At 42.8% G+C, this 27,015-nt stretch overlaps 2 protein-coding genes across 2 annotated transcripts in view; both read right to left on the reverse strand.

Moving 5' to 3' along the window:
- The window catches only part of Nsrp1 (nuclear speckle splicing regulatory protein 1), a 29,489-nt gene extending 14,474 nt beyond the window's left edge, over positions 1 to 15,015 (reverse strand). The window contains exons 1-2 of the mRNA XM_051158003.1: positions 14,996 to 15,015; positions 13,503 to 13,599 (exon numbers count right to left, since the gene is read on the reverse strand). Coding sequence (XP_051013960.1) covers positions 13,503 to 13,599; positions 14,996 to 15,015 — 117 coding nt within the window. The remainder of the gene's footprint in view (positions 1 to 13,502; positions 13,600 to 14,995) is intronic.
- An 8,132-nt stretch (positions 15,016 to 23,147) lies between these two features.
- Efcab5 (EF-hand calcium binding domain 5) overlaps positions 23,148 to 27,015 on the reverse strand; it is a 129,128-nt gene continuing 125,260 nt past the window's right edge. Inside the window, exon 23 of the mRNA XM_051158381.1 lies at positions 23,148 to 23,341. Coding sequence (XP_051014338.1) covers positions 23,148 to 23,341 — 194 coding nt within the window. The remainder of the gene's footprint in view (positions 23,342 to 27,015) is intronic.

Consider the following 27,015-nt stretch of genomic DNA (forward strand, 5'->3'; position numbering starts at 1 on the left):
CCTACACCTGGATATATACTGCCAAAAGAAACTCTTGACACGGTATACTGGGACATGCACATGATTTCCTCCTAAAGTACCACAACAGTAGCAGGAAACTTAAGTCCTAACTCTTGCATGGGTACAGTCTTAAGTGAAAATGATGAGACCTATCATTCACACACCCGCAAACACAAGTGTGCTTGGGATGTGGCGAAGAGGCAGAAAATTTGCCTAACATGCATGAGGTCCTGGGTTCAATCTCTAATACAACTAATAAAAGAAAACTTTAAAAAATACCTAGACAAAAATAACATGTTATCTATCAATCACAGCATGGCATGTTTAAAGAGGAATGCAAGAGAGCATAAAGGATGCGGTAGGGAGCTAACGGGTAACTCAGGACAAGAGCTGTGTGCAGACTACTGGTTTCAGCGTGCCTGGAAACGACGGTGCCGAGCAACAACTAGGTCTGCTGTGTGTGACGGCTCTTGTCTTTGGTGGAGCACAGTATAGTTGCAGAACCAGACAGATGTTTCTACATATTGCATGTGCTAATGTCAGGAAGTGCAGTTCTGAAACTACATCTTACCTGCTTTGTGTGGTCATTTCTTTGTGATAAAAAAACCATAGCAAAAGTGTGAGCAGCTGAAAGGGGATTGCTCATAATGAAAATGGTATAGTTTTCTAACACATGCCGTGTAAGATCATGATTAAAGAAAGAAGGTAAAAAACAAAACAAAACAAAAAAACCCCAAACAACTCAGAACATATTTTCTGTATCTCACATTACATCAACCAAAATTAGTGATAGAAAAATAAATATTTTATGTTTAATGAAAACATTTGTATACAGAATCATACCTCTTCCAACTTTAACTTACCAATAAAATTAAAATTCTGCACACTTTCCCAGTTAGAAGCACAAACTTATTTTCAAAAGCAACACTATAAACCGTGCTGCACCAGCTAGCACTCTGAAGAGTCGAAGGTCTCACTGCCCTTCCTCTGCAAGGGCAATTTTAATGAAATATACTCGGCCGGGTGTTTCTCTTTTTAAAGACAAGCAATAGTTTGGGACCCCATAGATAATGACAGTGACCAAGTCAGGTGTGCAGTGTGCCCAGGACAGACTTTATTAGAGCTCTGTTATAAACACACAGTCTCTTGACACTGAAGATGTAGTTCTTGCAGATAAGGCTGGGAGGCAGGAAATGAATCTCCTTCCAAATACTGCTGCTTATCTTTGAAGTAACCTCAAATTATTACTAAACTAATAAAGTAATTTTGTTTCAGAAAGTGATCTGATCTATTTTATTTTGAGCTTTTGATAAGTCCAAGAGTGAGATGTGGGATTATTACTTTTTGTCTGACTATAAACACTGGGACATGTCATAAAAATAAAGGAAAGGCTTTTTAAAAATGACTTTTATGGTAAAGCTGAAATAACCAATATCACAACCTGTCAATATAGTACATGAAGATGTATACAGTTTCAAAGAAATTTTTAAAACCCTAATTTTGTTATTTAACTCTGCATATTTAGAGGTAAAAAATATATTGACGTCTAATTAAAAATTGTCAGTTAAATAGGTTAAGCAAGAAGCAATGAGTTTGTATATAGGCCCAATAAAACAGTAGTAATTCCAAAAAGTAACTAAATATTAGTGCCTTATTTATGAAAATTTTCTAATATAATGCCTCCTAGCTAATAGCTACAATCCAGACTGGAAATTAAATTTGCATTAAAAGGTCAGAAAAAAGCCAGGTTACTAAATATTACCATCAAACACAAAGTGGGATGGAGCCAGCCCAGGAAACATTCAGGAACTAGTGATTAATGATGCTCCTGACTGTAAGCAGAGATGGTCTTACTGTGTAGTAACACAGGCACAGCTTACTGCACTTCTACCAAGTGTCAAACACTAAGCTAGGCATTTAAGATAAACTATTTTTATCTTTAAAACAAACTTTAAATAGACAGTATCATAGAGTCAGGCTTTCCTGTTTTGTTTTGGAGACAAGGTTTCGCAATGTGCTCCAGGCTGGACTCTAACTCAGGCTCTTGGCCTCTGTGGTTCTGAGGTTATAGCTATGCAGCACTGTGGAAACTGAGACTGAGAAAAATGAAACAATCACCTAAGATACCATAGCTAGGAATGTAAAGTTTAAATTCTACTACAAACTGCAAACCAATACCCGCTGCAGCCTAATCCTTTGAGATGACACCGGCAATCCACAACCATACTCAAATGCTAAGAGTTATCCTCGCTATCTGCACCTCAAAGACAGAAGGCAAGGAATCGAACTACCCGGAGGCAAGGGTGCAAGCGGCTCCAACGGTTGGTATTTTGAAAGAAGAAACATGAATAGCAGAAGACAGATTAATTAGGTTCGCATTAAAAGCAGCAACGTAGACATGGACTTTTACATATCACCTTCTCAGGGAAAGGCAAATAACTGAGATTTCATTTCTTCCCTGAGTTGGAAATAATACAGGAGCTCAGAGTGATGACACAGGGAGAGCTGGAACTTTGTCTCGTCTGCAGTGTGCCACTGCTCCAGGACAGGTGGCAACTCAATGGTAGAATGCTTGCCTAAACTGTTCTAATGTGAATATGAAAAGGATTGAATAGGATGGAGGTAAGAAACACTGCAAGTGAAACTACAACAAAAACAGCTGGGCCTTGGTGGCTCACACCTTTAATCCCAGCAGGACACAGGGGTAGGCTGTCTCTCAGTTTGAGGCCAGCCTGGTCTGCAGAGCGAGTTCCAGGACAGCCAGGACTATACAGAGAAACCCTGTCTCAGAAAAATCAAACAGTCTTCAAGTGCAAGAAATTCAAACTGTTAAAGTAAAAAGTTCACCAAGCCGCTGGGGAGTGGTGGCACACTGACGGGGGAGGTATGAGGGAGGGCGGGGGGGGGGGGCAGAGAGGGGGGCGCGGAGAGGGTTAATAAGATGGGCTGGGACAGGACAGGGACAGAGATGGCCTGGTCTCTGAGTTTGAAGCCAGCCTGGTCTACAGAGTGAGTTCCAAGACAGCCAGGGCTGTTCCATAGCTAAACCCTGTCTTTGAAAACAAAAGTACAATGACAACAAAAAGTCAAGAGCTGGGCCTAGACACCCCCTAGGGTAGAAGTTCTCAGCCTGTGGGTTGAGACCCCTTTGGGGGTTGAATGACTCTTTCACAGGAGCCACCTAAGATCACTGGAAAACACAGATATTTATATTATGAGTCATAACAGTAGCAAAATAAAAACAAAAAAAAAAAAACAAAATTATAGTTATGAAGTAGCAAAAAAATTATGGTTGGGGTTTCGACAACATTAGAAAGGTAGAGAAACACAGCTCCAAGACCTTTCTACACCTACATGATGGGAGATATGGTCTATATGAACAGGTTTACCTTATTAGACACTAAAACTTCCAAGGTGACGAAATGACTCAGTGGGTAAAGGTGCTTACTACTAAGTCTGGAAACTCCGAGTTCAATTCCCAAAATCCAGGTAGACAACCAAACCTCTGAAAGTTGTCCTCTGACTTCCTCATGAACGAACGAACGAACGAACGAACACACACACACATGCATGCATACTCAGCCATGAGGTAAAATTAAAAATTTTTTAAATATACTTTAAAGAAATTAAAACCAACAATAAGTATAATCTCTGCAAGCAGAAGGAGGACGCAGGAGGACTGCCTGCTCTTCAAGATGCTGTCATATAGGGGAGGGTGTTCAGCCCCTCGGAAAGGCATTTATTTATTTTTTTAGGTTTTTTTTTGAGACAGGGTTTGTCTGTGTAGCCTTCGCTATCCTGGAACTCACTCTGTAGACCAGGCTGAGTGCTGAGATTAAAGGCATGCACCACCAACTCCTGGCAGAAAGGTTATTATTAGGAAAAGAAAGAAAGAAAGAAAGAAAGAAAGAAAGAAAGAAAAGAAAAGAAAGAAGCCAAGTGTAAGGACAAAGTCCCCAGGAAATGGAGGCAGGAGACTCATCCTTGGACTCAGGTTTAATTTCCAGCACCCACATGGTGGCTTAAGACCGTCTATAACTCTAGCTCCAGGGATCAGTTGTCCTCTTCTGCCCTCCTCAGGAACTAGGCATGCAGGCAGTGCATGGACGCACATGCATACACACATACACCAAGACCACGTGGGGTTGTGTTAGCATTTACAAGACAAGAGTAGTCTCACTTTAGGATAATCAATCAATGTAATCCACAATAGTAACAGATAGTGGAAGAAAGACAATAGTTTTCTTTTTTAGCTAACAAAGTTTAATCTAAGGCCTAATACAATTTTTTGGGGGGTGGGGTGGGAGTGTTCTGGAACTGGATCTGTAGACCAGGCTGACCTTGAACTCAAGCGATCCGTGCACCTCTGTCTCCCGAGCGCTACCACGCCTTCCTTTTATGGCGGGGTGGGAGAAGCTAATACAATTTTTAAGCACTCACAATTATTGGTAAATTTTTATTAACTTATCTCGTGCTGGCAAGCACTATCAAACTTCATGGCTTATAACATAAAGATTTATATTGGTCTCTGGGGACACTAGGCATGCAAGTGGTGCACAGGTGCACAGACACACATGTAGGCAAAATACCCGTACATGTTAATATAAATTAATATATTTTAATTGTTGTGGTGCAATACAACTCTGTAGGAGAGGCTTGCCTACCATGTGTAAGGCCCTCAGTCTGCTCTTCAACACTACAAAAACAAATAAGTAAATAAATCTAGAAATAGTACAGAAACCAGGTAGGTTTTACATGATAAAACCAACAGGCAAGAGCTCTTCCATAATCAAAGCTCATGAAACAAGAGGCCTAAGAACACTTGTTGAAAACTAGGAAAGAAAGCCAGAGGTCTCAGAAATGGAAAGCAAAAGTAAAACTACTAGTGAAGAGTAGCGGAAAAAAACATTTATAGGAAAGCAAGAAGGGGTTAATTTCAGAACTAACAGGCCTCATGTTAATTTACAACAGCTGGACGGGCAGGAGGATCATTCAAGTCCAGGAGTTTGAGGCCAGCGGGCCAAAGTATAGAGAGCCTGAGAATCTCTCCCAAAACAAACAGGCAAGCAAGCAAACTAAAAGGAGCAGTTCTGAAAGTTCTCAAGTCAGGCAAACACAAAGCTAGAGTTGTACTTCCAGTATTTGGAAGGCTGAAGCAGGAGGGGCACAAGCTTAAGGTTGGCCAGCATTCATGGTGAGACCTGTGAGGAGAGATGGCTCAGCAGTTAAGAGCACCGTCTGCTCTTCCAGAGGTCCTGAGTTCAATTCTCAGCAACCACATGGTGGCTCACAACCATCTATAATGAGATCTGGTGCCCTCTTCTGGCATTCAGGTGTACATGCAGGCAGAGCACTGCATACATAATAAATAAATAAATAAATGAATCTTAAAAAATAAATAAATAAATAAATAAATAAAGTTCCAGTGCGCTCCAGGGGATCTTAAGGCCACATGTTACAGGACTGAGGCATAACACCAGTAAAGACCCAGAGGATTCTAGGCATTTTGGAACTGCCCTTAGAGCTATACAAGAGTAAAGGCTAAGTCAGAGCAGTAAACTGCAGGCCTGAAATAACATGAACATTGTCCACTTTGTCATCAAGTCTGTGGACTTAACTAGTTCCAAATGTTTAAGTAAATCAAATCATTAGGTGTCAACTAAGATAAGAGACTTCAGTGACAATACGAAGAACACAAGCCTTTATAGAGTCAGTCAGAAAAGTTTCTGTATAAAATGGCTAGAGATGCAGTTCAAGGAAACAAGGCTATTTATGCTGGTCTAATTACCAACAATATTAAAAAATATGTAATTAAGCATTTTTTAAAAGCATGGATTAGGGAGATATCTTAGCAGATAAGAACACTGGCTGCTCTTCCAGAGGACCAGGTTCAATTCCCAGTGGCAGCTCACAACTCTCTGTGACTCCAGTTCCAGAGGATCTGGCAGCTCACAGGGATATTATACATGCAGGCAAAATACCAATACACATGAAATAAAAGTAAATTTTTTTAAAAAAGCAAACAAATTCTGAGATTTCATGTTGCTATATTATACATGACTTTAACCTCCAGTTTTCAGGCAAAAGCGTACAATATGTAATGAATAAGGCATGTCCAAAGAACTGAAAGAAACTGTTTCTAAACAACGAAAGCACAGTATGAGCAAGTGTCTCATCAGAGGCCATATGAGAGAGAAATTACTATATAAAGGAAGGAGAGAGGAAACGGAAAAAGCGGGAGAGAGACAATACTATATTGTGCACTGTATTTCAGAAGGGAAAAAAAGAATTTTTAAAAATGTGTCCAACATGCCAGAGAGAGAAAGAAAGAGAGAGAGAGAGAGAGAGAGAGAAGAAGAAGAAGAAGAAGAAGAAGAAGAAGAAGAAGAAGAAGAAGAAGAAGAAGAAGAGAAGAGAGAAGAGAGAAATCATACAGACCAGGAAGGAGTCAGTGAGTGAGACTGCTGGCCAGACGCAGCCTGCCTATTTATGTAAACAAGATTGTATTAGTGTGCTGAAGAGGTGCCTGGGCGTGGGGTGTAAGAAAGCTTGCTCTGCAATCACCAGGGCCAGAGTTCAGATTTCAACACTCACATAACAACCTGCGCATCTCCAGAAACACCACAGTTCTGAGGGACGTGGACACCAGTGGCTGGGTCTTGCTGACTTCTGGCACAGTTGAGAAAGCCCAAGGCCCAGGTTCAGGCAAAGAAATGGATGGAGAGTGACAGAAGGGGGCGCTGGACAGCCTCTTCTGACCTCCACCCACATGCAGGTGTGCGCACTGGGAAAAATCGAAGGAGCACCTCATAGGAAGTAGTGGTACTTGCTCTCATTTCTGAAAGGTGGCTATAGTTTGGACATGTAAAGATGTGTGCAGAAAACTTCCATTATGAAGAAAAACATAGCTATAAGAACTAATACCATGATGGTGTACTTCGCAGGGGAGAGGAGTTAGGTGAAAATGGTAACAGGCATTTGAAGGCTAAAGCAGTAAATATAATTCAACTCAATAGCTAAGGAGTAATACAACGATCAGAACCATGCTTTGAGAAGATCAGACTGAACCGAAAAAGCAGGAGATAAGGAAGCTATTTTAAAAGCTATTAAAATAATTCAAATGTTGAGCATAGATGGGTAACCACAGGCTTGGGAGAGAGGATACACTGGGAAAACCGTACTCAACACACGGGTGTGATCAGAACCCACTCAGATGGCTGAACTGAGCATCACAACATGCTCTCTTACTCGGCGCAAGAACCTCCCACTGCCTCTACTATCTTTACTCCTCTGAACAAATCAGTAAATACTCCTAATTAGTTCTGATAGTTAAAAAACAAAAAGCTACCCAATACCAGTACTAGACTACCACTTTTCCATGCAAAGTTAACCATGGGGCTGGGAGATGACTTAGATAAAGCACTTGTAGTGCAAGCTCTAAGGAGAGTTCAGATCTCAGAATCCTTTCAAAGATGGACGTGGCCGCCTCGCCTGCAACTCCAGTGCTTCTGTGGTAAAATGGAAGGCAGAAACAGAAGCCCCTGGGGCTGGAGAGCCAGCCAACCTGGTGTATGTGACTGAGCAACAAATAACTTGCCCCAAATAAGGGGGCAAACAAGAACCCACACCTCTTCTTGTCCTCTGACCTCCACACCCACATGGCTGCTTTGGCAAAAGTTACAAGTATGGGAATGTGTGTACGCACATGCACACGCACACGCACGCACATGAGGATAAACAAAACTAATCCTGAATATAAGCACTTCAACAACAGAACTCATGTGCTAGGGCCCCCTCTGCTGGACCACTGGAAATAAAGTATGATCCAAAATTTAGGATGTTTAATTGTTTCTGATGAGCTGTCAAGAAAACAAAACAAACGAAACTAAAGAGCAAGGGCTTTGCTTTGCAGCAGCTCTTCTTCTGCTCTGTCTCATGCTCTTCCGAGGAGGATCCATAGAGTCTGTTTGTTTCTATGTAATTCAAAACACAACTAATTTTACAGCTGTTCAAACTGCTGGTTATGAAAAGAGTTTTTGCTTTATTTAAACTCCACAGATATTTAAATAATCTACTTAACTAAGAAACTCAGTTCACAGCACAAGGATAAGCAGAAATGAACCAGACTAATGATTTTATAGTCAGGTAAACTATTTTATAGACAGTTTAATACTCTGTTCATTAGGAAGTACTGTACTTCCCTTGTCAATGGCTGATGGGAGGTCCCGCCAATGGAAGACCAAGGCTAAGAGGATCCGAGGGCTGTTTATCCCTGACTTCCTCCTTACCTAAATTCAATCTCCACACTGGCTTCAGATGCTTCTAGAACCAAGATAATCCCAGCCCCCACAGGTAATCAACTCACCCTTTCCTACTTGGCTTCTCGAGTCTTTTACCACTCACACCGCCCAAGCTCCCTTCAGAAAGGAGGGAGGAAGAGAGCTGAAGCAAAGTGGTCCACGAATCTCTTCTGACTCAGGGTCTCCACTGCTCAGCTGCCGCCACCCTCACTTCACAACAGAAAAGCAAAGCAACAGCACCACTGACACTTCATGCTGTTTTGTTTACGAAGCATGCCAGGGTTATTTAATGCAAAGGGAAATGGCAACTGACTCAAGCTTTCTGTAGGCTCCATGGTAAATAGTTTAAAGCATGATTTATTCGTTAAAATAAACCACAGGAACACCAGACAACTTAATGGGAAATAGTCTTTTTTCAACAAATGGTGTTGCAAGAACTATGTAGGCACATGCAAAAGAATTAAATTCAATCACTACTTCAGACCACAAACAAAAGTTACCATATGAACCTGCTAGCCATTCATTTTGAGGGATATATCCAACATAGGTAACAGCGCGCCCCACACAAACCCTACACACACACAGGTATTGATGACAGCGCTACTTAAAACAGCCAGAAGCTCATACGCACACCAACCGATGACTAAATAAAATGTAGTACTATGAATTATTATTCAGTAACAAGAGTGGGGCCAGGAGGGCCTGAGTTTGAATCCCCAGTACCCATATCAAACAGAGAGTGCCTATGAGCCCAGCGCTGGGGAATGCAGCCAAGTGGATCTGGGGGCTTACTAACTGGGTAGCCTAGCCAAAAGCAAAGATTCCAGTTCAGTGAGAGACCTGTCTCAAGGCAATATGATGGACACATCTGATACCCTTGTTTCACTTCTACACGTGTACCTAAGTCCCAACATTCACTACACACACACACACACACACACACACACACACACACACACACACCACACAGTCAAATTAAAGTTAATTAAAAAAATAATAAAGTCGGGGCTGGAGAGATGGCTCAGTAATTAGGAGCACTAGCTGCTCTTCAGAGAAGCTGAGTTCCATTCTCAGCACCCATATGGTGGCTCACAACTGTCTGGAGCGTCAGTTCCAGCGAAGCAATACTTTCTGACTCACATGGGCACATGGTACATATATATTCATACACATAAAATAAATACTAAAATATAGGTTCCAAGTTCCATCCACAACATATTCAAAAATTTTTAAGAACTTTAATTAAAGGAATGAATGAAATGGGGTGTGAAATACTAACATTATAACTTTAAGAAACAAGACAAAACACTGTGTCCCCTATTTCCCATTCCACAACTCCACCTGTGTGAAATGTCAGAACAGGAGACTCCACACAAACAGAAGTGAAAGGTTACCGAGGTTTGGAGGGTGACTGCTGGGCGATAAAACTACTAAAAATTAGATGGTGATGGGTGTACAATTCCTTAAAGACTAATGAGCCACACACTGTAAAAGAGTGAAGTGGGCTGGGGCTACTGAACCTGATGACCCAGAAGCCACCCTCTCCTACAAGTTGCCCTCTGACCACAAGCACCATGCACACACACTCATACAGACGTACATATGCACACATACACACACAAAACCAAACAAACGTCATTTAAAAATGAAAACAGAAGCATACGGCATGTACACTGTATTGCATTATTTGCTTAAAAGGGGGCGCTGGTCAGTGAGGTGGCTTGTCAGGTCAGAGGGCTTGCCACACCCTCGCGCCCTAAGCTGGATCCCTGAACTAGTAAGAAAGCGTCATGTGGTGGTGTGCATCTGCAACCCCAGTGCTGCCATGGGTAGCTGAGAAACTAAGACAAGAGAATGGACCAGGCCACTCCACAAACTGGAAGGAGAAAAGCAACTCTTAAAAGCTGTCCTCTGGTGTGCACCAGCTTTCTTAAGGGAGAGGTGGCCATGAGGAGACGGCTCACAGTCACCATGCCCGACTACCTGAGTTTGATCCCTGGAGTTGACACAGCAGGAGAATCAGCGGCCCTACAAGTTGTCCCATCGCTGGCATGCTGTCAAGGGTGTCCACTCACACACAAAATAAATAATTTACGAAAGAAACCTTACAAAGTCTATGAATAAATCTAAAAATGCATCTACTTTTTCAATGTGCTGAAAAACCCACATACTGTAACGTCAGCTCCCTTCCCTCTATCCCGGGCTAACCATAGCTACCTGAAACACTCTCAGAGCAGGGATGGCGAGATAGCTCAGCAGGTAAAGGTGCCTAAGGCCACGCCCAACAACCTGCACTCAATTCTAGGAACCTGCATGATGGGGGGTGGGGAGAACTGACTCCCCCACGTTGTCCTCTGACTTCCATGTGTGTGTCATGGCATATGCGTGCCCACACATGTATACATATACAAAATAAATAAATAAATATAAATCCTTAACACATCTTGTTCCTTACCCATTTATCGCCAGGCTGCCTGGCCTGTCGCCTTTGCTTCCCCCTAACCTGGGAACCAAAGCTTAAATCTTCATCTCCTCCTGTACGATGTAAGACTTCTAACAAGACTCTTGACCATAATCTCCTTTCTCCATCCCACCCTCCTTTCTTTGAGAAAAGATCTTGTTATACCTGGCTGGCCTTAAATTCTTGACTCTCCAACCTCAAGACTTTCTCCCCTTTTGTGTTTCACAATTGGAGTTACTGTCTCACGATAAAAATGGAATGGCATCACTAAGTAAATTAAACACAGTACTCAAAAAATACTTACAAATGTTAAGTTGCCATTTCTTACAAACAGTGCAAGATATCCCACAATCCGGCCCTAGCCTGTGAGAACCTCGCTGCGACACTTTTCTCTCTGGACACTCTCATCTAAACACACTGTTCCACAACAAGCATACTTCATGCTCTCTCTTCTTTTCTCTCAGCTGAAGTGATTGCCACCTTTGTTTACTCAAATCTACAACAGCTTTGAAAGCTGTGTAAATGCCTATTCCTGCCTGGTGTTCTTTCAGCAAAATGAATGATTTTTGTCCTGTATATTTCACTAACATTTTAAGTTTCTATTAATATAAAGCAAAAAAGGAAGAATGGAAAAAACATAGGTTTAAGAACCTGATAGACCAGTGCTCAAATCTTATTATTATATTTATTTACTTATTTGTGTGTGTGTTGCCACACGGTGCCAGAACACACAGTGGAGGGTAGAGGCAAGCTAAGACTCAGTTCTCCTTCTGCCACGTAGGTCCTGGAATTGAGCTCAGGCTGTTAGACTTGGCAGCAGATGCCTTGTGGACTGAACCAACTAGCTGTCTCCTGCATTCAAACCGTAATCTCGTCGTTTACTTATTAGCTGCATGGGCTCGTAATGGAAACATTCTTTAATCTATTCAAATTTCAATTTCATCTGTAAGTTAAATTAGTACATACATCACAGGGTAATTGTGAAGATCAAAGTAGAGTGAGCACATAGGACTCCTTAGTAATTTAATTTTCTTTCCAAATTTCAGTCTGCCTCAGTGTCTGCAAGCTTATCACTGAACTCTAAGCCGGATGAAAGCAACACTATAAAGATGGTATTCAGTTTACAACAGATTGGCTATCCTGAGTAAAAAGCATTAAATGTTGTGGGGTGCTGAAATGCACGCCTTTAATTCCAGCACTCAGGAAGCAGAGGCAGAAAGAGCTTTGTGAGTCCAAAACCAGCTTGATCTACACAGTAAGTTCCAGGCCAGCCAGGGCTATAGATGAGACTCTGTCTCAAACAGACACAAGACACCACCAACAATACGCCTTAGCCTCCCAAACGTAATAGCTTAGCAACACACTGTCTTGTAGATAGGTTACTCACCCCCGTGATCCCACGGCTGACAGCTTTAGCCCGCTAACTTTACCAACTACGCAGTCTAGGAAGACCAAAATTCCAACTCTGCTTTTGTGGAATGTATACTGCTTTTGTACGGCCATAACGTCAACGTTCATAAGCTGAATCAATGTTAGTCAGCGACCATCTATTTATTCATGGTGCTACTGCACCAAGTGCGTGAAATTACCACACAGAATCAAGAGCATTGGCCACAGCTATGGAAATAATTGGCTCTTGGCAGGCATGGCAGCACAGCCCGGTTCCTAGGACTTAAAGGGAGGTCAGGGCAATAGGATGTGTTTTAAGCCCGTATGAGCTATATAAAACCTGCAGTTTTGTTTTGTTTTTTCAAGACAGGGTTTCTCTGTATACTAGCCCTGGCGGTCCCGGAACTCTTTGTAGACCAGGCTGGCCTCTTAACTCACAATGATCTCCCTGCTTCTGCCTACCAAGTGCTAGGATTAAAGGTGTGTACCTGGCAAAACCTGCAATTTTATTTGGAAATTTAACCTTGATTTTTAAAAACCATGAGGCAAATACAACCAATTTTTTCAAAATAAAAAAGCAAAGAATACAAAGTATCTATCTGTTTAATATATAATTAGAAAAATCTAAACAAACAACTTTAATGTTAAGATAAACTCAAATTTAGGCTTGTTTTTTGGGGAAAAAAAATTAAAAACATCTGTGTTTCAGCCAGGTGTGGTGGCACACACCTTTATCTCAGCACTCAGGAGGCAGAGACAGGTAGATCTCTGTGAGTTCCAGGAAAGCCAAGGCTACACAGAAAAACCCTGTCTCGAAAAAAACCAAACCGAACCAAATACCTTGGTTTCATTGGCAAACACGAACTTTGGCTGCTAAAATAGAAAATGTTTTATAATAGATACACAGCTTTATCAACACTCATTTATTCAATAGCATAATAACAAAGCAATTACATTTAGCAGACACCGAAGGAATAACTCCAAAAACCATTTCACAAAAGAGCCATCCTAGATAAGTTAGCACATTAGAAACTACTTTGAGAAAAAATTCTAGGAAACTGGTAGCATCCTATCTCATTCCTAGAAACATTGCCAACAAGTCTGTGGCATTATAGTGACTGGAAAGAGTGCACAAAACTATCTAAAAGGAACTAAGTTTACAGGGAGTCATCCTAAAATCACAGGGAGACAGCCAGCTGTGGGGGAGCTCTTTTAAGCAGTCCTTTTGAAGGGTCTGTAAAGGATACTCCCAAACCACTGTCCTGACAACCAACCAAGGCCAAGACACAAATTCACAAGCAGTTTTTAAAAATGCTCTACTAATGCAGGAATTAAAACACAGGCTCCCTTACCTCATCATCATCATCATCGGAGTCGTTTCCAAACACTGACGGTTTTGGCAAAACTCGGTGCAACGGCTGCGTTTTCTTTGGCAAAATAAGCCCATACCTGCATATATATATTTTTTGAAATAGAAATCACGCCATTATCTTTAAATGTTAAAACATTAACACATCCACTACTTCTTCCGGTTGGATTCCCCAAAACATATCATATAACCTATAAACACATAACGCACTTGCTGCTTTGCAATGATCTTAAAATTCTAATTTGTCATGATTTTATGACAATTATTATTGTCTACCTGGGCCAAGCGCACGCGTTATTTCTAGTGAGGAAGATTAGTAAGTGAAGAAGACAGCAATGTTTTAGATAGTGAAAAGACAGTAATCTTCAACAGGCACACGTCAGTGTCACGGTCTTTTCAAATCTGTTAAAGATTGAAATGTTCTAAACTGCCCTCTGATATTTTTCTCCCACTACTGTGATTCGCACAGTTCATATAAGTTCTTGATAATGAACCTACGAAAACTTTTTGTTTAAAAAAAAAAAAAATTATCTGAGAAACCCAAGCAGAGACCCGGCCAGGTTCCCATTCGCTTATTGGGCTCAACGGCATTTGTCTGCGAACAAGTCACCACCGGGAAAGTTCCCATCGCCGTCGGTTGACCTCACTAGCTTTGTTTTGGCGCCTGAGAACCATCACCTGACTCAACTCCTTCCGTTTCTCGCGGTTTTGTTTTTGCTTTGAAAATGCAGAAGCCAAGCCGGGCGTGGTGGCGCACGCCTTTAATCCCAGCACTCGGGAGGCAGAGGCAGGCGGATCGCTGTGAGTTCGAGGCCAGCCTGGTCTACAAAGTGAGTCCAGGATGTCCAAGGCTACACAGAGAAACCCTGTCTCAAAACACCAAAAAACAAACAAACAGAAAAATGCAGAAGCCACGGGACGCGGCGCCGTAAGTTTACAGCTCAAGATAAAACGCCCAGGCACGTACACAGTATTTCTGTTGCGCACATACTCCAGTCTCCTACACGCCTACCCTTTTCTGTGGCTTCTCAGCTTCCTAACACCAGAAGAGAGGGCGGGAAGCCGACCTGGAGCTTCCGCCGGGGAGAGAACAAGACCCTCTAAGAAAACCAGGAGTTTTCTCAGTGGCCCCGAGCGCATCCAACCCGGAGAAACTCAAAGCGCGGGGTAGGAAGCAAGACTGAGGGGCCTCAGACCGAGCTTTTGGAAAATAGAAAAGTCTCGCTCTCTGCCCCTCAGCCTAACTTCCTTTACTTCCTCACAAGTTTCTCAAACTTCAGGCTTGCATCCTGGAAAAATGTACGGGGCGGGGATGGGAAAATCTATGTGGCTCGGGACTCCTCGCCTTCTCCCGCCTCTACCCTGGCGGCGGTGGCCCTACACTTCCGGCGACCTCGGTCGCCTCAGCCTAAAGACTCAGTCTCCCTGGCTTCTTACTCTCCAGCCTAACCTAACCCTAACTCCCGCATCACTCACTGCCGGCCCGGAACCGCCATCTTGTTCCCGTCTCCGCAGGACGTGGCCGACGCGGACGTGACGTTGACGTGACGTAAGGCCGACGCGGGTTCGCACACTTCCGGTGGTTGGAACTCGTTGTTTGCACGACGTTGGGTGGGTGTGTTCCACCGCCGCGTTGTGTTTTGCATCCGGCTAATGGTGTCGACATCGACGCTGCAGGAGACGACAAAAAATGCTAGCCCGGTGGCCGTTGGAGTGCGATCCTAGGACGAGCCGCGTCTCTCTGGAGGCCGAATTAGAATCACAAATCTGACCGCGCGCACCTGCTAAGTCTGGACTAGGTGGGGACGTGGGGACGTGGGGACGGACGGCCAGTAATCAGAACTTAGTGGGTTTCAAAACCACTACCTTCACATTGGTTGATTTGTTTTCCCCTGAGCTGCCCAGCTCTGGGAGATTAGAAAACGAAAGGCATTAATAAATAGTGCGTCAGTGAGAACTGATTATTTTGTTCAAACCCTGACTGTCCATGCCTTCTAGGCATGGGGGAACAGTGTCCTGTCTGACACCTTTTGGACCTATGTTTTAGACTGTCTTGTTAGGTAATTCAGAATATCCTACGTCTTCAGCCTCCTGAATGACGGTAGTTCATCGCAGGTGTGCCGCGCATTCAAAACAAAACAAAAAAACCCCTCTGTGCACCCACCATTTCTAAACTAGTAGAACAATTTAAAAGAACAATCACAAAAAGGCTATTAAGTTAGTACAATTGCTTCTCTGTTCTTTTTTTCCCCACGTATTTTGAAATCATACGAACATGTGGGTTGGTGATGTCCTGTCACAATAACTCTGGCATCATTAGGAAGAGACCCTGAGGTCTGGGTTTATGTTTCAAAGATAGACCTCTTACCTAGCATACTCAAAAGCCTTGGGTTTGAACTCCCACACTGCAGAAGAGAAGAAAATGATTCATTCCTCTGTTTGGTATAACTAGTTCGGCTTGATTAATGTTAGCATAGATGCCTTTTGAAAAATTTTTTTACTTTTAACCTGTTTTGACATATTTGTGATATGTTTATATTCACACTGGATTTCTTTTTCTTTTTGTTGTTGTTGTTGTTGTTGTTGTTTTCGAGACATGGTATTTCTGTGTAGCCTTGGCTGTCCTGCACCAGTCTGGCCTCGAATTCAGTGCTATGCCTGCCTCTGCCTCCTTAGTGCTGGAATTAAAGGCATAGACCAGGCTAGCCTCGAACTCACAGCAATCCACCTGCCTCTGCCTCCCAAGTGCTGGGATTAAAGGTGTGCACTACCACGCCCAGCCATATTGGATTTCTCGCTGATAGCATATAACTCAGGGGTTTTTTGTTTGTTTGTTTGTTTTTTACTATTTAATAATCTCATTTTAATTGGAATGTTTAAACCTTTTTCATTAAATTGATTATGTGTTAGTAAGGGTTCTCAAGAGTCACAGAATTTATGGAATGAATCAATCTCTCTCTCAGTCTGTAAGGACTTAGAGGCTGCAATGGCCAGCTGTGAACGGATAGTCCAAGAATCTAGGAGTTGCTCGGTCCCTCGAGGCTGGGTGTTTCAGTTGGTCTTCTGTGTAAGCTGGAATCCCCAATCTAATGGATGTGCTGGCAAAGTGAATGCAGGCAAGCAAAGAATGAACAACCCCTTCCTTCTTCTGCCATTCAGCAGAAAGTATGGCCCGGAATTAAGGGTGTTCCTCAAGATCCCAATCAAAAGTGTGTCGTCCCACTGTAGTGAAAGGTAAAGCCCTTGTGTCTGCCTTTGAGTGAGAAAAGCCTTTGCTATGTTTGGTTCAAGTCAGTGGAGGCTGAGAAGTTGTTTTGAGACTGTTTGAAGCAGGAAGAAATGTCTCTCTGGAGAATCTACACTTGGTGTTACGTGAGAGCTTGCAGTGGCAGGGACCTTGGTCCTAAAATGCTCCTGGCAAACCTGGAATTGTTTGGATTATGCCTAGCCTTGGTCAACAGGGACCTAGCCTCCTGCCCTCTGCCTCCAGTGCTGGAATTGCAGTCAGGTACCATCAATCCCAGTTTATACCATGCAGGCAAGTGAACCTAGGGCGCTCCATCCACTGAGCTGCATCCACCAGCCCTCCCTTATACAGCTGTGTCATATGCTGTAATTTATCTCCCTCTTTGAGGGAGGCTATATCACTTTCAGGGAATGTAGGTCAGTAGTGGGGTGCTGTGCTTGCCCAGCTTGTGTGCAACTCTGAGTTTGGTTTCCAGCATCCAAAAGACACATATACAAACCCGCTTTACTACTTTATAATGTAAAAAGCGTACAGTCGCATATGGTAGCGTGCCTATGACCTCAGCACTTGGGGAGTTAACTGTGTGAGGACCATGAGTTCAAGGCCAAGGTCAATCTGTAGTGCGACCTGCTACAGAGCATATAATTAGATACATGTGCCAAGCTTCCCTCTTTTGTCAAATTCGAATAATTACTACTTTTGCTTTAAACACTTTTGGTGTTTTTTTTTTTATGATTTGTTTAAGATTAACCTATGTATTTTATGTATATGGGTGTTTTGTCTGCATGCACACCAGAAGAGGACATCAGATGCTCTGGGACTACAGTTATAGGTGGTTGTGAGGTGCCACATAGGTGCTGGGAATTGAACTCAGAACCTTTGGGAGAGCAGCCAGTTCTCTTAACCGCTGGGCCATCTCTGCACTGGTGCTCACTCTGTTGGCCAGACTGGCCTTGGACTTTCGGGGACCCTTTTGCATTTGCCTCCAGACAGTGGGGAGAAGGCAGAGGACCAGGGCTCAACTCCTACCACTCACACGGTGCCCCACAACTCTGGAACCCCAGTTCCAGGAGATCTAGCACTTTCTTCTGGCCTCTTAACATCAACAGGCACAGAGGTGGTACACATACATGCAGGCAAAATGCCAATGCACATAAAATAAATCTTTAAAAAAATTAAAGTATTGTGCTTACCTACATACTTACCAGTTCTGATGTCTCTATATCTTTGTGTGGATATTGATTAATGTCTAATATGATACCTCTTACATTAAAATAATAAATAAAAGACGGGACCTCACCATGTAGTTCTGGCTGACTTGAACCTCTCAGAGATCTCCCTGCATCTGCTCCCAGAGTACTACCACACCCAGCTAATTTCTTTCTCTTTTTTTGAAAGTAGGTGTACTGAAAATAAAGTGCCTGTCTTGCAAACACAAAGAGCTGAATCTAGTCCCCAGAACCCTCTCCCCCACCCCTGCCTCTTTTTTTGGTTTTTCGAGACAGGGTTTTCTCTTGTAGTCCTGGCTGGATGTCCTGGACTCGCTTTGTAGACCAGGCTGGCTTTGAACTGACGGAGATCCACCTACCTCTGCCTCCCGACTGCTGGGATTAAAGGCCTGCGCCACCACGCCCAGCCAGACCCCATTCTTTTAAGTGTACTTGTAACGTTAGTATTGGGGGAGATGAAGACACCTGACCAACCAGTCTTATCCTATCTTGCTTGGTGAATTCTAGACAGGTGGATGGGTGGGGTGACTTGATGATGTGTGACACCTGGTTGTGGCCCTGTGGCTTCCACAAGCACATATATGCAACCCTCCCCTACACATAAGCACACATGTGATTCACATGAAGTTTACCACTTAAGTTATGACTCAGTAGTTTATATTCAGAATTTTACTACCAGTGCCATTTCAATTTTAGTATATTTTCTTTAACTCCAAAAAGACATCATGAACCTGTTAGTACCCCGCAAGTCCTCTAACCCCACGCAGCCACTAATCTACTTTCTATCTTTGTGGATTTGAAATAATATCAGTCTTTGCTTTTTACATTCCAAAAGTAAATTATTAGATATGTAAATATTTTAAGAATGTCATATGTTGACCCCCATTTTCATTATGAAATAACCTCCTTTCCCATAACTCTTTGAAATCTGTGATCTAGCTATTCTAGTTTTCTTTTGACATTAACTCAAGAAAAATTGAGAATATGTACAAGAGTGAAAAACAATTACACACTCCATAGAACAGGCGTAGTCATGGTAACGTATACGAATACCCATCCATTATAACTTAAATGAAGACATCACATTGATGGAAAAATGGTTAAGTACTTATGTGTGCATGTGCACAAAAGCCTTGGGAAGAAAGTGCAGTTTTATATTACATGTTAGGAGGTAATGGATACAGTTGGGATCATACAGAAGGCATCCACACCCATGTTATTCAGCAGTGTAGAGGCAAATATCAGAACCATGGCTGATATGCAGAGACTGGCAACCCGCCCTACAGTTGGAGGGCTAAGGACTTGCTGTGTGTGGTCTCCGGAGGACCCTCAGCTCTGACCTCATGGTGTGAAGGTGGCCGGAGAAAACATGGCCAAGGTTCCGATCAGACTTCTTACTTTGAGTAACAGAGTCTCCCTTCTGTAGCCTGGGTTGTCCTAGAATTTTCAGTTTTCCTGCCTGAACCTCCTAATTCTGGGATCCTAGGTGTGTGCCACTGTGCTGGGCTTCCAGAGTGTGGTCTGCCATGACAGACACCTGGCCAGGACAAACGGTGTGTGTTACTTTGCTTCAAATAATAATTTTCAAAAAGGGTCAAGAGCAAAAACTAAAGCACCCTGCCAGGGCTGACCACCTCACTGCAAAAATCAAATTACACAGGACTGCCCAGTAGGGTGAGGCTGGGGAGATGGCTCAGAGGTTAAGAGCACTGGTTGCTCAATTCCCAGCAACAACATCTCTCCCAATTACATGTCCTCCCACCAGAGGTCACCCTAGGAAGCCAGTGAGCTTATCCGGCTTCCTTGCACAGCCTTGGTGAGGGGTTATAAGTAGCAGCATAGGTAACCTTAAAAGCAGCCACACTAGCTGGGTGGTGGTGGTGGTGGTGGCGCACGCCTTTACTCCCGGCACTTGGAAGGCAGAGGCAAACAGATCTCTGTGAGGAGTTCGAGGCCAGCCTGGTCTACAGAGTGAGTTCCAGGACAGCCAGAGCTGTTACACAGAGAAACCCTGTCTCGAAACCACCCCCCCCAAAAGCAGCCACACTGGAAGATCTGCACCCAACATGGCCTCTCCCATGGTCCCCTCCCTAGACCATCCCTGCCTACATTACACACTGCAACCCCTTCCGGAGGCCACAATTAGGGCACAATTGCAAACAACTGACTGGGGGATGGCAAGATACTCAAGTGCGAGTGCCCCATTCCTCCGTGTCTCAGCTGTGAGGACTTTTGTGAGCAAACATGGCTGATCTGATAAAGATGGTGGAGGATCTTTTTTTCTTTTTCTTTTTCTTTTTTCTTTTTTCTTTTTTTTTTTTTTTGAGGTATTTTTTTTTAAATTTATTTGTTTAATTTATTTTTTAAATATATTTTATTTATTCATATTACATCTCAATTGTTATCCCATTCTTTGTTGGTGGAGGATCTTGAACTTTGGATCCTCCTGTTTTCAATTCCCAAGCGCTGCGATTAGAGTTGTGTGCTGCCACACGTGATTTTATGTGGTGCTGGGGATCAAGCCCAGGGCTTTGTGCTTGCTCAGCAGGTACACTGCTGACTGAGCCACATCCTCAGGCCCAGTCATGGTTTGTTTTTTTTTTTTAAAGACAGTGTCTCATCTTGCTCAGAGTGGTCTTGAACTCCCAATTGCTCCTGTCCATGCCCCTGGGCACTGGGATTAGAGGTGCATGCCACCACACATCTGTATAAATAAGATTATTAGGGGAAGCTGAGCGTGGAGGTGCACACCTTTAATCCCAGCCCCCAAAGAGGCAGGCATCTCTGTGAGTTCAAGGCTAGTCTGGTCTACAAAGTGAGTCCAGGACAGCCAAGGCTACACACAGAGAATGCCGTCTCAAAAACCCAAATATATATATATATATAAAACTAGAGGAAAGATCTTTTGCTTTAGTGGGTTAGAAATGTTTAGAGAAATTCAGAAAAGCTGATTGCTTTATCGTACTTCAACTGTCACAACATAGGGAATAAGGGGCCAGTCACAAAAGATCATATATTCCATATGATTCCTCTTATATTTGTCAGATAAGCAAATTCATAAGTAGAGTGGAAACTACATGTGTATGTGGCACACGCCTTTAGCTGCCCAAGACAGAGTCTCTCTGTGTAACAGCATTAGCTGTCCCAGAACTCCCTCTGTAGACCAGGCTGGCCTCAAACTCACAGAGATCCTCCTGCGGGGGGGGGGGGGGGTTTAAAAAGTAGTTTTGTTTGTTTGTTTTGCAAGATTGTTATCAGTGGGCTAGAGAGATGGCTCTGTGCTTAAAAGTACTTGCTGCTCTTGCATAGGAAAACAGTTCTGTTGCTAGCTCCTGCATCAGGTGGCTCACAAATGCCTTAAATTCCAGGTCCAGGGCATCTGATGCCCTCTTCTGGCCTCGCTGGGCTCCCTTACCTGTCCACACATAGTGTGCGTCTACACAGACAGACGCACAAGAAAATGGAGTCTCATCGGCTATATCCAAGTCTGTACAGTTTTTACACTGCAAGTAATGTCTAGATATACTTGAATTTCATATTCTCAGCAAAGCAATGGCTGGAGTGCAAATGCCTTTACACACACACACACACATGCATGCACACATACACATGCACGCGCACACGCGCACACACATGCACGCCCACACAGGCACGCTAGCCGTTTCTCATTACTCTTCTAGTTCACTCTACAAGATTACGTATGTCTGTGCATCACACGCATATGCGTGCCTGCAGAAGCCAGACCGAGGATGCCCTGGAGCTGGAGTCACACATGGTTCTGAGCCACCGCTTGGGTGCCGGGAACTGAACTCCGCTTCACCTTTGAGCCATCTCTCCAGCCCCTTCTGCCCTTAGCACAACACGCAGCAACGTTCCTTTTCTCGTTTCTCGTTTCATTTAACCGCTTTCTGTTCATATGGTGTTTGTTGTGGCTGGGTATGAGCGCTGAGACTGCACTTTACCCAGTCTTTCTGCAGTGCCCCAGACAGACAGAAGCCGCGTTCCCCGCCGTCCGGATATATGCCCATCACTTTACTATCGTCAAGGACACTGTTGCTAGAAATGTTGCTGCAAATGCTGGAAATAATACCTCCCTCAAAATATGCAGTGGCCAAGAGTAGTAACGCTTGTCACGAGCTCATCTGAGACAAGGTAGCTGGCAATAACACTGTCATCTTATCAGGAAAGGGTACAGGGCTGCCACTCTCCACTTACAAGATGCTGAAGACGTATCACAGTCTGTCAGCCTAATGAAGAAAATAAAGTTTAATTTCCCAATTTTTATTAAAAATTGACTTTGTCATCAGATATCCTCTTGCGAAGATGAAATCTCATAGCATGGCAGTGAAGTTTGTTGTAACAGCGGCCTTTGAACAAATACAAATTCTTTTCTGCCTACGGAACTTGAGAAGTCTTTGTTATTAAAAACTGGTGTTTCTTTATTCTGTGAGCATGGACAAACATTTTCCCAGGAAACTTCTGTTTATCAAAATGACACCTGTGGCCGGGTATGTACTTATTCTCACAGCGCTCAGGGTGCTGAGGCAGGAGGATCAGGGATTCAAGGCTAGCCTGGGCTATGTATCCAGGTCCAGGCTAGCCTGGGCTATGTATCCAGATCCAGGCTAGCCTCAGAATATGCAGAAACTCTGTCTCAGATAAACAAACAGTAATATAAAAATGACTTTTAAATTGTTCAGGAGAGGAGAGACGAAGGATGGAAGAGGAGTGTTTGGATAGTCTTTGAAAAATTCTAAAAAAAAGTCCACTTCTTTAAAATATTTATTGTTTTGTACTCTTTTGATGTAAAAGCTGCCATTTCTCCCTCCAGAGCCCAAGTATTTCTTTATTTTGCCATTTAAAAGAATGAAAATCAACTTCCCAAACAACCATAGTAGTTTCAAGTCATATAGAAAGCTCAAACTAAAAGGGACATTTCAAATATGTTCTGCATGTTCATTTTGGCTCTGGCCACCATTAAGTGCATCGCCTTTAGATAAAAGTTCTCCTCGGCACTTTTGGTTTTAGAGAGTGCTAAGGTGAGTGTCTGAGAGCTAAGGTGAGTGTGTCTGTGGGGGCTTCCTTCCCAGAAAGTAGTTCATAATTAACAGCACTGGACACAATCAACATGTCCCGAATGTAATACCAATCCTTAGCTTTTCAATGCCAAGCATTTCTCTGAGAGTTTCACAAAAATGGAGGTATCACTCTTCCTGGGCAACGGAGGCAAAATAGAGCTGTCTTTCTTACTGTTTAGCTCCATGAGAGTCAAGCAGGTGTTTAGCCAGTGGTACAGGAGTTCAACGGCCATGTTGGCAAACTTCCATACTTCGAGTCGAGAGTGATCTGCACCAAGAAAAGAAAGACCTAGTATGGATAACTTTGGACTTTAATTATTAAGAATAAATTAAAACTCATTAGCAGTACCTTGTTTATATATTTAATTATAAAAGGTAGACAGAAATTTGATATTTTCATGTAATGGAAATACATAGCAGTTAACACTGAAGGAAGTGTGTGTGTGTGTGTGTGTGTGTGTGTGTGTGTATACATATGTGGGTATAACTCTTAAAGGTTTAAAGATCTGTAGGATTTATTACTTCATATAGTAAAAGGGAGCCCAGTGGCGCACGCCTTTAGTCCCAGCACTTGGGAGGCAGAGGCAGGCAGATCTCTGTGAATTCGAGGCCTGGTCTACATAGCAAGTCCCAGGAGAGCCAGGGCTACACAGAGAAACCCTGTCTGGAAAACAAAAACAAAAACAAAAAAGACACAGGAAAAGGAATAAATCAGGCATGAACCGATAGGCACTGACTTTGCTGTTGAACCGTGAAAGAAGAGAACAGGATGAGGAGAGCAAGGACAGTTCGGCTATTTCTGTTACAGTTTATATCTTCAAATCCACCAGGCTCCGGTGGGCGTGGCGACCCCTGGCATCCCGGCTCCTTGGCCAACTCCAGCAGGAAGATTGCTAGCTTGAGGTTAGTGTAAGAAGCTAGGTAATGTTTGAGCCAGCCTGGGTGACTTAGTGAGACCCTATTTTAAACTAAAATTAAAAACGGCTGAGGATGTAGCTAAGGGGTGGAGCACTTGTCCAGCACATAAAAGCCCGAGGTCGCTTCCCAGCTCTGTGAAACAAACAGAAACGAACCTAACCAAACAAGGCGTGTCCGGGTTGGGTATAAAAGATTATTTTATAATGAATACACAGTGCTTATTAGTTATACTACTAGATTTAAAAATTCTTTAATTTAAAATTGTTTCAAGGTATGTAGTTACTGCCCACCATGGAAAGCTGTTAGCTGCCGTTCCTAAAGATGTCCAGGAGCCAGTGACTAATATTTAGATAGGATGGTCCAATGGAAAGCGTTCCTTAGAGTTGAACGGCTGTGAGGTCTAATTTTGGCTCTATCCCAATTAATTTTGTAACCTTAAGTAGATCATTTATATGCTCTGAGTCCGTCTATCTTTCCAAATGAGCGAATACACACAAAGATCTGCCTCTTCTCAGTGCCTCACACGGCAGGCTGAGCTTTATTCATCACTGTTCCTAGTCTAACGCAGATGCTGACTGGTATAAAGGTCTGCTGATTTGAGGTGAGCAAACCATTATATATATGTGAAATATATATATGTCATATATTACATATATAACATATATATTAAAACTGAGAGATTTAAATATCGCTAAGAGCATTTTAACCATAATTTCAGTTATTTACTAGAATTTTAAAGCAGAACATTTTTATTACATTTTATTTACTGATGTCTGTGTGTGCATGCGTGTGCATGCATGCTTTTCTGGGTGTACACATATGTGGCACAGCATGAGTGTGCAGATCAGGGCACAAACTTGCAGGAGTATACTTTCTTTGCTACATGTGGGCCTGCGGACGAAGCTCAGGGTGTCAAGCTTGGCAACAGGAGCCTTTGCTCACTGAGCTATCACACAGACCCCAAAACATTGTCTCCTGCCAATACTAGAAGCTTCCTTGAACTGGGCTTGGCTTTATCATGGTTTTGAAGGCGCCTCTAAAGCAAGGTGCAGCGTATAACAGGAATAAGGAAATATTATTGCACATTCAATAAGAAAATAGTCACATCTTTATTTTTATTTGAAGCTGACTTTAAAACATATGCCTACAATTAATTTTCTAACATTTTATTTTTACAGGCACACACACACACACACACACACACAGAAGCACTGTTTTTTCTCATTCAATTGTAAGTGTTCAATAAATGTTGAATTGAAACAACATTAAATTAAGGAATAATTTAATTTCTTTATTTCAAGTCCTTAAAGTTTTTCCAGATTACAGCTCAATAGTATTAGTGACAATTATGAAAAAAAACAAGAACAGATGCTAGGCATGAGAACACGTTAGGACTGTCTGATTCATCTCACTTTATGGGTAATTCTAGACCAATAAAAATACCTACTTAAAACACCGAGGGCCCATTTGTCATCATTGATCCCTCGTTGTGTTAATTAGCTTCCTGGAAACTTTACAAAGAAATATTACAGCTTTCCAGAGATTCCTCGGATTACCTTAATGTTCCAGTGTTATGAATCTAAATTAAATAAAAGCAAAGTTCATCCTAGGACACTCTTAGTACCCGTCCCAACTAATTTTCTGAGATAAAACAGTTCCCCATAGATCGTTCTGTGTTTCCCAAATCCTCAAAGAGTGCTCAGTTCCATCAATGGCTGGCTGTGATCTTGGCTGAACAGCCCAATGTGCAGGCCCCCATCTGCACCCATGATTTGGACGGGAGGATGGAGAGAGAGAGAGGTTGTTTTCTTCTCAAGACCCCCTGCTGCTTATTTCCTGTTTTATTGTTTCCAGGGACAAAAGCTCCGAATCTGTCTGGGAGGTAGTTCTGTTTCCCTCTCCTTTCCAGAGATGGATGCATTTACCGCGGCCTCTAATGCCAACTAAGGAACCTCTGGCCGCTCTCGGAAGGTACGGTTGTCCGCCACTGCCCTCTTGCGGTAGACAGGTGCCCAGTCGCCACGGCTTGGCAGACAGCCCACCCCCACCCTCACCCCCACAGCAATTCTCTGGAGTCGACTTTTAGTTCTTGTATAACTCTATGAAATTATGAGCATTTTGATTTGCCTTAGCAATGCTTATAGAAAAAAAATTTAAAAGATACATTTAAGCTATAAGGACTTAGAGTAATCCATTGAATAATGTTCAGGGTTGTATTCAGAAAGCTTTTATTATACTATTTTTAGGTCCCACTTTAATCAAACTTTTAATTACACAGGGAATTCATTATGCTGGAAATATTGGACTATAAAAAGCATATTTTAAAATTAAACCTCAATTTGTGGATCTCTGCTTTAACGCTGGATTAATTAAGCTAAATCCTTCGGGATGCGTAGACAATTAATAAAAACAGGCAAAGCAAAAAAGAATGAAGTATTTAACTTCAAGTTCAGAAGCTGAACTGCTTCCTTCAACTGCCAGTAAACCCAAGATCAGCAGCGTTTCTAGAGTGATTTCCTTTCCCACTGGTTTCTTTAGCTTTAATTCTCTGTCTCTATCACGTCACATTTCCTGAGTCATTTTAAAATGTAGTCATTGAGCATTACTGCTGGACACAATAAGGTGAAAGCCAGCCCAGTAACATCTTCCTGAAAGGGGTTGTGCATGCGAATTTCAGCTATATTTTTACACAGGTGGGGGAACTTTGTGGTGCTAGCTGGACACTTAGTGGGCCGCTGTTGATTGATTGTCATCTCAAAGGCACTGACTGTCAGATACCTCCTGGGTCTATCAGGAGAGGAGGAAATCTTGTGGGTTTGTTTGTTTGTTTTTGAGTCATTGCACCCGAGAGGAAGTTTGTTCCAGGACGAATACGGAGTTGCTGCAGGCACAATAGCTCCACTGCCACCATGAGCATGGCTGCTGAGCAATAACACATGCAGCCATAAATCAATCAAATGTGTGAACTTCAGTCAGTGTAACTGATCTTTATAGAAATTCATGATCTGGGCCGGGTGTGGTGGT

This window comes from Acomys russatus, chromosome 16 (assembly GCF_903995435.1).
Source record: "Acomys russatus chromosome 16, mAcoRus1.1, whole genome shotgun sequence".
NCBI lineage: Eukaryota > Metazoa > Chordata > Mammalia > Rodentia > Muridae > Acomys > Acomys russatus.